At 36.0% G+C, this 11606-nt stretch overlaps 1 protein-coding gene across 5 annotated transcripts in view; it reads right to left on the bottom strand.

The window, feature by feature from the left end:
* Nucleotides 1-11606, bottom strand: part of HACE1 (HECT domain and ankyrin repeat containing E3 ubiquitin protein ligase 1) — a 119078-nt gene that overhangs the window by 104123 nt on the left and 3349 nt on the right. For 3 of the 5 annotated variants that reach the window (XM_010856682.1, XM_010856684.1, XM_010856687.1), the window contains exons 2-4: nucleotides 7702-7756; nucleotides 6579-6668; nucleotides 5669-5773 (exon numbers count right to left, since the gene is read on the bottom strand). In XM_010856682.1, the coding sequence (XP_010854984.1) occupies nucleotides 5669-5773; nucleotides 6579-6668; nucleotides 7702-7756 (250 nt within the window). Of the gene's footprint in view, nucleotides 1-5668; nucleotides 5774-6578; nucleotides 6669-6859; nucleotides 7007-7701; nucleotides 7757-11606 lie in introns of those variants that run through there. The other 2 variants (XM_010856686.1, XM_010856685.1) reach the window with 2 other exon arrangements.

Genomic DNA, 11606 nt, shown 5'->3' with positions numbered 1-11606 from the left:
TGGGATTTCTTTGGAAGGAATGATGCTAAACCTGAAACTCCAGTACTTTGGCCACCTCATGCAAAGAGTTGACTCATTGGAAAAGACTCTGATGCTGGGAGGGATTGGGGGCAGGAGGAGAAGGGGACGACAGAGGATGAAATGGCTGGATGCCATCACTGTCTCGATGGACGTTGAGTCTGAGTGAACTCCGGGAGTTTGCGATGGACAGGGAGGCCTGGCATGCTGCAATTCATGGGGTCGCAAAGAGTCAGACACAACTGAGCGACTGAACTGAACTGAACTGAAATGTCTCACAGAAGTAGAATCATACAGTTTGTCTTTTTGTGACTGGCTTATTTCACTTAGTATAATCTCCTCAAGGCTCATCCATGTTGCAGCATACAACATGGATACAGAATTTCCTACCTTTTAAGGGGCTTCCCAGGTGGTGCTAGCAATAAAGAACCTGCCTGCCAATGCAGGAGACGTAAGAAACGCGGGTTCAATCCTTGGGTTGGGAAGATCCCCTGGAGAAGGGCATGGCAACCCACTCCAGTATTCTTGCCTGGAGAATCTGATGGATAGAGGGGCCTGGTAGGCTACAATCCACAGGGTCGCTCAGAGTTGAACTCAGCTGAAGCAATTTAGCACTCACATAGGCTGAATAATATTCCACTGTATGTATATACCACATTTAGTTTATCCATTCATGTGCAAATGGATGCTTAGATTCCTTTATTTTAGCTATTGTGAATAATACTGCTATGAATTCAAGTATACAAATATTTCTGCAAGACTCTGCATGAAATTGTGGGGGGTATATACCCAGAAGTGGAACTGCTGGATCATAGTATAATTCTATTTTTATTTTTGAGGAAGCAAAGAACTAGTTTCCAGAGCATCTGTACCATTTCCCTTTCCCACCAACAGAGCACAAGGGGTCCAATTTCTCCACACCCTCATCAACACCTGTCATGTTTTTTTTGATAGCCATACTAATGAATCTTAGTTGGTATCTCATGGTAGTTTTAACTGGCATTTCCCTGATTAGGGATATTAAGCATCTTTTCTTGATCTGGACATCTGTATATCTTACTTGGAGACATATCTACAAAAGCATGTTGCTGCCTTTTGAACTGCCTACCCATGTCATTTTGCTCACAATGCTTGCTCCTAGCCTGATCCATTCTTCCTCACTCTTCAGTGTTTATCTCAATTTCTCCTTCATTAATAATTAAATGAAAACTCATGCTTTGGAAACAAAGTGATAACACACCTATATGTATACACACATATGTATATGTGTGTGTGTGTATATATATAAAATATACAATTCATGTATATGCTTAACTATGCTCAGTAATGAATTAAGAAAATATGATTTAATCTGTGGCAAGAAAAAGTTTATGATCTAGTTAAGTAAATGATTATATACATACATTAAAAAATATAAAATGGGGTATACATAATAGCATATTATGTATAATGTTATATAACATAGTATATATCGTATTAATGTGAATACTGAGATATTGTGATTTACAGTAAGAAAGTATAGTTATATATTTGGTCTTAATCCACACTTCTTGGCTCACAGTTCTAAACCCTAAACAATTAAAAGCAATGGGCCTCTTTTCCTGAAAAGAGGTGAAGGTGACTTTTGGGTGCCACCCAACTGTGGGGGCTAGTTGCCAGGAGAATCAACCACATATTAGAGGGCACTTTCAGTCCCACTCCTATTTCCAGGGAGGGGATAGCAACCAGAGGTTGAATCAGCTGCTAATAGCCAATGATTTAAGTCAATAATGACTATGTAATGATGTCTGCTGCTGCTGCTGCTGCTGCTGCTGTTGCTAAGTCGCTTCAGTTGTGTCCGACTCTGTGCGACCCCACAGACGGCAGCCCACAGGCTCCCCCGTCCCTGGGATTCTCCAGGCAAGAACACTGGAGTGGGTTGCCATTTCCTTCTCCAATGCATGAAAGTGAAAAGTGAAAGTGAAGTCGCTCAGTTGTGTCCGACTCTTAGCGACCCCATGGACTGCAGCCCACCCCAGGCTCCTCCGTCCATGGGATTCTCCAGGCAAGAGTACTGAAGTGGGGTGCCATTGCCTTCTCCGGTAATGATGTCTACATAGACCCAAAAGGACAATTTTTTGTCTCTTTCAGGAAGAGCTTCCATGGAGGGGAACCAAAATGCTTCTACCTGCGACCATGCCCAAATCTCTTTGTTCAGGACCTCACCCAGTGTATCTATCTCTTCGTTTGATTACTGACTCATATCCTTTAATACTCTCTTATAAAAAAAAAAAAACATGGTACTCTAGTGAGTAAACAAACACATTTTCCTGAGTTCAGTGAGCCCTTCTAGCAAATTAATCAAGCCCAAGAAAGGGATCACGGCAACTGATTTCTAGCCAGTTGGTCAAAAGTACTAGTTACAACCGGGACTCTTGACAGGAATACTGAGTTGGAAGGGGATGGGAGAACCTCCAATCTGTAGCCAGTCAGTCAGAAAACTACTTGAAACTGACCTGGCAATTGGCATCTGAAGTGAAGGGTGGTCTACAGGACTGAGTCCTTGACCAACAGAATCTGCTTCTACCTGAAGGTACATCATAGTGTCAGAATTGATCTGACTTTTAGGAAACTGCTGTCATTTGAGACTTGCTTATTGGTTTGATGAAGCCTACAACTGCCCCGCCAACATACACACACACATACACACACTGGAATTGGGTCCAGGAACCCTTTGCAAATAAGCTATACATATATAATATATGGTATACAGAGAATATACATAATACATGTAATATAATAACTATTTACTCTGATAATAAATTTCTTCATACCCTATCACATTTCTTTAATCAACTCAGTACTAAGCATAGCTAACTAATTACTAATTATTCAATCTAATAATAGCTATCGGTTCAGTCACTCAGTCGTGTCCGATCTGTAACCCCATGGATTGCAGCACACCAGGCTTCCCTGTCCATCACCAACTCCTGGAGCTTGATGAAACTCATGTCCATCGAGCCAGAGATGTCATTCAACCATCTCATCCTCTGTATATATAATAGTTATAATTGTTATTAACTGAATAAACCTTTTAAAAGAAAACAAATTACTTTTCTTGCTATGACTCTTTCTTTCTAAAATGAAGTTAAATTCAACTAAAATCAGCATTTTAATCAAAGAAATGGAAGAAAATAAAGCTCTGAGTAAACTTAAAAGTTCAAACATTTACAAAGTTTCTTCATCGAATACAGTTATGAAAACCTTAGGAAATAAATCTTTATTACTGTGAGGAAACAGACTACAAAATCCCATTAAAATTAATATTACATTGTTTAAATTATGCCTCTGTGTGTGTGTGATGGCACCCATAATGTGGGACTTCTAAAATCTATTCAGAAGCCTGATGTGGACCATTGGCCTATTGTCAAAATAAACACTTAGGTAGGACTGTGCCACGGAAAGGGTTCCAAAGAAGTGTTTAGGGCAGAGGTTTGTTGAAGAGAAGCCACAAAACATAATGCTCCCCCTCCCAAAAATGAACTGCAAAAGGTACAGGGCACTATAAGAGAAATATATCCTTTTTCTTACTTAACAATCATCACTGCTATTTTCCATAACCTTGAGTAAATCAAAAAGACCCATTAAGTGCTCACCTCTTTTGCTTAGAATGGAGCTAAAATATTAACTAATACATGAGCTCTACCCTTTATGAGCTCACAATCTAGCTCAAAAAAAAGTGAAAAAATGTTTCAAATCTGACCAATATGCAACCTAAAGATAACACAATAATTTTTAAGTCTTCTCTTTTAAAATTCTCATATAATCATGAGCAATGCTGGATCTTTTGTACAGGAAGCAACAACTTTCCTGGCTGGATACTGCAACAATTATAAGTTTATGGTAACCCAAAGGACAGAGGGACCAGTCATCCAAGTGCTCTGAGGCAACCTAAGAGGTCTTCCACTAGAAAGGAAGGCAATTTAGTACTAACGTACACAGCACTGATGGCTGAAGATAAAAACTCTAAAGCTGGCCAAGAGAAATAGTCTACCTTTCTGACAATAACAGATGAGGGAACAAAACAAAAAAATCCCACAAATCAGATGGACCAGCCAAAGGGGCAGAATTCACCTATGACTGCTGCTTCAGTCTAGACAAATTTGAACTTGTAGAGAATCACACCAAAAAACATTTTCTGAAACCATCAAAAGCTACAGGAACAAGTAGCTTTAAGCTGAACAAGCTGTCCCTAAGCTGTATAAGGCACCCATTTAGTAAATAAAAAACAAAATAGTTATGTACTGAATATCAAAATAATCTTTATAGGAATGAAATGCATCCAAGTTAGATGCTATGTAAGGGTTCTGGACTCTTCTTATTCCTTTTCTCTTGACTGATTTGCCATATGAATTATGAAATAATATGTCATATGTTTTCATCTTTAAAATGTAATGGTCTCCAAATTGAATGTCTTACCAAAAAAAAAAAAAAAGATAAGTATTTGAGGTGATGGATGAGAGAAATCCCTTCACAATGTATAGATAAAATCATGATGTACAGTATAACTATATTTATAATTTTACTTGCCAATATACTTCAACAAAGCCTGGGGGAGTGGGGGAAGCAATGGTCTCCTAAATGACAAAGTCCCCTACTACAGCAGGAGTAGGCGTTTTATCCCTGCTGTGCACCAACCTGTCCTTCCATTTACAGTTGTTGAGACAATTTTTTATATGTAACTTCTAAAAAGAGCTTTGTCACTAACCTACCAATACATGGGATAATGGATCTAAACCTGACAGGGTAAAAGACTATGCCTCTCCCATGTCCAACCTAGATATCACTATCATTCTTATTTTACTGGTTCTACTTTAACCCTTATCTGAAAAAATTTGGTCTCACATTGATGAAGTTGACAATTTTAGCCCCATATCTATCTCACTTAGGCAGCCACCTTAACTATGCAGAATTTCAGTTCAAAACAGGCAACAAAAATACTTTCCAGAGTAATCAAAAGAATAAACACATAGAAATATTTTTCAAAGAGAAGTTTTCTTAAAGTTCCTCAAGCCCTGAATCAAAAACTACTTATTTTAATTATAAACATAATTCCAACCATTTTGGTCTGGTTTCTCAGTCCAAGAGAACTTTAAGAAGTGAAAAATATTGTAGAGGCAGATACAGATGTGACTGTGAAATTCTCAACAAAAAAGGAGAAATCCATAAAAAGTTCAATAGGGTTTAAAATAGCACACAATGAGTTAGTACACTCATTCACAAATAATTATAAACTAAGTAAAATATATTTACTCTGTCTTTAATTGCATTAATAAAATTAACCAAAGAATTTGGAAAATAAGTCATGGAGTTAGACGTGGCAAAAGACTAGCAGGAAAAAGGACACTGAAACAAAGAGGTGAAAATTATGCTTTTCAAAAAATGTCATTATAAGTAAACTCAGACAAACATATATTTAAGAAGAAAAATATTAGTGAACTACTTAATAAATTATTGATATTATTATAGTTATTTAAAAGGATAACATAATAATCCAAGACCCTCTTTCCAAGGCAAATATTGAGGGGGAAAAAATTACCAAATGAAGGCAGGGTGCTTTCCTATTCATAACTGATAATCCAACTTAAGCTACTCAAGAAAAAATATTTACCCATTTCTAGCTGCCAAATGAAGAGGTGTACAGCCCGAAATATCTTGATAGTTAGGATTTGCTCCTTTCTTTAAAAGCAGAACCAAGCATTCCACTGATCCACAACTAAAACAATATTAAAAACAGTTCAGATGCATTTAACATACAGCCACAGTTGACAAAGCTTAATTAAAAAATGAAAAACTCTATTACACACATTATTTTAAAAAAATAAAATAAAATAAACACATTATTTAGGGGGTCCATATTGACCAATTTAACTCCTATCACAAAGAGTAAATAACCTCTATTTTCAAGATGGCACATTCTACTACAAAATCTATGAAGTATTTGAGAAATTCATATGAAACAAAATTTGGCTTTAGCACATAAAAGAAAACATGTAATACTCTGAACTTTTGGCCTTCCAGAAGCCAAATTTATATTGAAAAATCAATTTTATTTAGGGAGAGTTAGCACTACCTAAATCTTAAAAGGTGATATCAATAAACTGATTAGTTACACACTGGAACATTATGAATAAAAATCATTCTCACACCTAAGAAAAAAGTATAAAGCCAACAGCTTCACATTCAATTAGCATATAGAATCTTACATTGGTGGTATAAAAGTAAAATTTTGATTAATGTACCCTCTTAAGTATATCCAGGAAAGATAAACCCCATACCTAACCTCCTCTAATCTGATCTAGGACAAACAAAAACATAAGATATGACTTGAGTCCAATCCCAAAATTAAAAAACTATCTAGAGAAATGATGCAAGCGTGGCACACTATGGCCTCAATAAGACAAAGAACCACTCAGCTACCTGTTCTCATCTCTCTCCATAACTACTATGGAATCACATTGCTTCAAAGCTTACTGATCATCACTTTAGACCAGAGCTTAATCCAAAATATTTAGTCTTACTTTGCTGCAATGTGAAGCAAGCTTCTTTTCACACGTCCAAATGCATAATTGACATCAAATTTTGAATTTGATAGTAGTTCAGAAACAGACCTATGCAAAAAGAAGAATGTTTAAAAAAAAAAGTTTTTAAAAACATAATAACTCAAGTTAATAGCTCTTTAGTGTTACCCTTATCAATTACTCAAAAGGTTTTGTCTCACATCAGCCAAAAAACAAGGCACTACTCTCTACGCACAGCACAGCAGCCAGTGCAGCATCATCCAAAATTCAACTGCCCTCACCTATAAACTGGTGCTGAAGGGTTCCTCATCTGCCGCTCTGACTATGTCACCTGCTCTGAGGACACCTAAGTTGGCTTCAGCTCCCACTAGATTCTTGAGAAAAAGACAGTAGGGCTGGCTGCTCCCTTTGCACAAAGTTGAGCCTATCTGTATTAATTTTGGCCAAATAAGAAAAATCAGACAAACATATTTTAATTATATCAGACAGGAATTTCAAAGCAAAAAAAAAATCATCTATATTTTAAACTTGTTTCAAAATACAGTGTCTCTTTCTCCTCATACCAAACTACCTAATGGCTAACCATAGCAGAGTTGTCTGTTACAAGTTACACCTCATCACACAGCCAAACAACTGTATCTCACACAAGCCCTATAAGAGAAAAGTGTCAATGCTATATTAATAAAAAGAATATTTAAAGAAAAGAACTTCAAAATAGTAGAATATTAAGGAATAAGTTGTCCATCAGGCCTAACTTTCTGCTACAAAGGTCAGTAGTAACCTCTAATAGAAACCATATTTTTTTCACTGTAAGTAATCAAGCAAGTTATTTTAATTTCTGACTATTCATTTAGAAAATCTCTTCACAACACTGTAAATCAACTATACTTCAAAAAATATGTAAATTTTTTAAAAAATTAAAGAAAATCTCTAACCATAGATTATTATAGTTGATAAAGAACTTGGAAAATCCTGTTTCTTATTTCACAGACAGAAAATTATAACAGAGTTAAATAACTTGCCCCAGGTCATTATGTCCAAACTCTGTGTCCATGTTTATATATACAACATCTAGGTAAATTCATATTCTTAAAATATATAAATTTCTGAAATATGCACTCACCTGTGTTGATCAGCCATAACCATTGGCATTAATGTATAAACAGCAGTTTCATTATCTAAGTATTAAAAAAAAAAAAACAGAAAAAGGAATTAATTTATCTCCTGTTTTTTCCAAAGGGTGAAACTTAACGACTATTTTAAAGTTTTCTTAACTTTAAATAAAACCCTAGGAGAAGAGGTGGAAGATAATTATAAACAGTGCCAAACATCAGAAGTATTACACATACTATTTGCAAAAATGTAGAATGTTTCATCATACCTACTAGTATTTTGGAGGAATCTTAAGTATATATGAATATCAAAGATATACATGCTAAATTTAAAACATTAAATATGTATAATGGTTGCTTCATGTCAATACTGTAACAAAAGAAATTCTTAGAAGTTTTTATAAAACAGCATTAAAGTCTTACTTTTACTTAATTTACGTTTTCATTTTTTATAGAATTCACAGAAATGATTCAAAAGAAGTTAAAAGTCAGTAATACCTATGATCTCATGTGATACTTATGTAAATTTCAGCCAGTGTTTGCATTTACTTTTATATATTACTAGTGGTCATTCCTCAATTCAATGCATTTTAGAGCTTCATGTTTTTTAATAAGTTATTTAAAATGAATACCCTAATACATCCCATTGGAGAAGGCAATGGCACCCCACTCCACTACTCCTGCTTGGAAAATCCCAAGGACGGAGGAGCCTGGTAGGCTGCAGTCCATGGGGTCGCTAAGAGTCGGACACGACTGAGCGACTTCACTTTCACTTTTCACTTTCATGCGTTGGAGAAGGAAATAGCAACCCACTCCAGTGTTCTTGTCTGGAGAATCCCAGGGACAGGGGAGCCTGGTGGGCTTCCGTCTCTGGGGTCGCACAGGGTCGGACACGACTGAAGCGACTTAGCAGCAGCAGCAATACATCCCATTTAGTCCTTAAAAAGTTAATAGTGGTGCTAAAATTAATGAGTTAAAGTTTGAGAAAAAGAGTATTTGCATATCAAAACATCTCCCCCAAATACTAACTACAAAGGAAAAATAGTGAATTTACAGTGGAGAACACAGCAGATGTCACCTTAATCAACTCAAAAAGGGTAACATCACCAGAAATAATACATATCGATATTTCACAGCGCTTGAGTTTCCACCGAGAAAAGCATACCACTTTCACAGTATTATTGCCAAAAATCTTTAATTTACTCATGGGAAAAATTAGACAAATCCAAATTAAGGAGAATTCCACAAAATACGTGATTAGTCCTCTTAAAAAAGTCTCAAGACCATGAAAGACGAGGAAAAATTAGAATTATCACAGTTCAAGGGAGGCTAAGGAAACATGACAACTAAATGCAATGTCGTATCCCGGACTGGATCCCAAAATAGAAAAAAGGTATTAGCAGGAAAACTCCTGACATTCTAATAAACGTCTGTAATGTCTCTAATAAATGTCTTAAATGCTAATAGCAATACACCAATATTAACTCCTTAGTTTTGATACTTGTACTTTGGTTGTATAAGATGTGGACATGAGGGGAAACTGGCTGAAGGATATACAAGAACTGAGTAGTATTTATGCAACTTTTCTTTAAGTCTAAAATTACTTAAAAATGGAAAGTTAAAAAAAAAAGGAGAAGGAAAAGTTACTAAAAGATTCCTAAGAGATGAGTCAACCAAATGTAATTAAGCTGTGGACTATGACTGGATGCTGACTCAAACAAACCAACTGTAAGATAGTATTTTTGAGAGGAGAAAACTGAATATGATGAACTAGGTATCTGATGAGAATTAAAAATTACTGTTGTGTTGGCTCTAATAATGGTATTGTGATTATGCTTGAAAAAATATTTAGAAATATATCTTGAAGTATTTATAGAACAGAACTAACCATTTCTGCACATTTTTATTCATTATTTTAACTATTTTTGAGTATGGACTTGAATAAGAATTTGGTCCCAGGAAACTTCACAAGTCCAGTGTGCAAATGCAACAGTTCTTTCACTATAAAAATAAAGTTAATAACCAAAGAATCCGATTAATAACTAACAGCCAACATGTTTTAAACCATTATCTTTAAGGTACTGTTCTAAACACTTCACATGCAAATACATCATCTCTTTTATCCTCACGGGCACCTTATGAAGTAGGTACCAGTATTATCCCCATTTTGCAAATTAGAAAATTGAACCACTAGTTAAGCAATAAGTATGTGACGGTGGCGTTAAGTGGCTAAACTGGAATTCAAAGCTGGCTGATTCCAAAGCCCCCATTATAAAAATTTTACAGTGCACACAGTATATACTACATGTAAATAACCAAAAGGTCTACAATACACTACCTATTCTCAACATGTACAACACAGTCTGTTTCATTCTCTTCTATTTCGATTTTTTCAAAATGTTATCTGCAGTCACTAAATCATTTTCATTACCTATCAGGGAATCACCAACAGGAGTTGAAAAAACACTGGACTAAGCCTCCCTCAGCATGGCAATGCTCTTTCTCTCTTATAAAACACTTGCCCCCAAAAATCAAGACAATTTCAATTAAGCCACTCCATAATAAAGTCATAAACAGGAAATACCGTTATTTATGAATTTAAACTTATATAACAAGATAGTACACAATTTTAAGTGAACATCATAAGTCCACATGGGTTTATTTACAGTGTTTATTTAGATAAAATTTATAGATAGATCTTATTTTTAAGTCAAAAAAATATAGCTTACATACACTAAAAGGTATGAAGACACAAATATAACCACAACTCTGATGCTAGGAGGAGACTCTCCAGCAAATACTAAGAAAATACTGAATAAAATTTGCTGTCAGGTGCTTCCTTCTCCACACTCATGAAGAAATCTTGAGAATTAGGTATGTAATGAAAGTTCAGAGTGATAAGATTAAACTTTCTCTCACTTAAGAGTGGTAAGACTAAACTTTCTCTCACTTTATTAGATACATTGGCCATTTTTATTAATAGTTTCGGAAAACTGTTTAAAGGAAAACCTCAAAGACCAGAAAGCTCAGATTCACTATGCTATATTCAATTTCTCCTCAAACCATAAAATGGAGGAGGATTTTTTTAATTGGTAATTGCACTCATCTCACACACTAGTAAAGTAATGCTCAAAATTCTCCAAGCCAGGCTTCAGCAATATGTGAACCGTGAACTTACAGATGTTCAAGCTGGTTTTAGAGAAGGCAGAGGAACGAGAGATCAAACTGCCAACATCCGCTGGATGATGGAAAAAGCAAGAGTTCCAGACAAACATCTATTTCTGCTTTCTTGACTATGCCAAAGCCTTTGACTGTGTGGATCACAATAAACTGTGGAAAATTCTTCAAGAGATGGGAATACCAGACCACCTGACCTGCCTCTTGAGAAACCCATATGCAGGTCAGGAAGCAAGTTAGAACTGGACATGGAACAACAGACTGGTTCCAAATAGGAAAAGGAGTACGTCAAGGCTGCATATTGTCACCCTGCTTATTTAACTTATATACAGAGTACATCATGAAAAACGCTGGGCTGGAAGAAGCACAAGCTGGAATTAAGATTGCCGGGAGAAATATCAATAACCTCAGATATGCAGATGACACCACCCTTATGGTAGAAAGTGAAGAGGAACTAAAAAGCCTCTTGATGAAAGTGAAAGAGGCGAGTGGAAAAATTGGCTGGAAGCTCAACATTCAGAAAACGAAGATCATGGCATCTGGTCCCATCACTTCATGGGAAATAGATGGGGAAACAGTGGAAACAGTGTCAGACTTTATTTTGGGGGGCTCCAAAATCACTGCAGATGGTGATTGCAGCCATGAAATCAGAAGACGCTTACTCCTTGGAAGGAAAGTTATGACCAACCTAGATAGCATATTCAAAAGCAGAGACATTACTTTGCCAACAAAGGTCTGC

This window comes from Bison bison, unplaced genomic scaffold (assembly GCF_000754665.1).
Source record: "Bison bison bison isolate TAMUID 2011002044 unplaced genomic scaffold, Bison_UMD1.0 scf7180017864373, whole genome shotgun sequence".
NCBI classification, from domain to species: domain Eukaryota; kingdom Metazoa; phylum Chordata; class Mammalia; order Artiodactyla; family Bovidae; genus Bison; species Bison bison.
The sequence above is the reverse complement of the archived record's forward strand: the minus strand, read 5'-3'. Positions and strand labels throughout refer to the sequence as shown.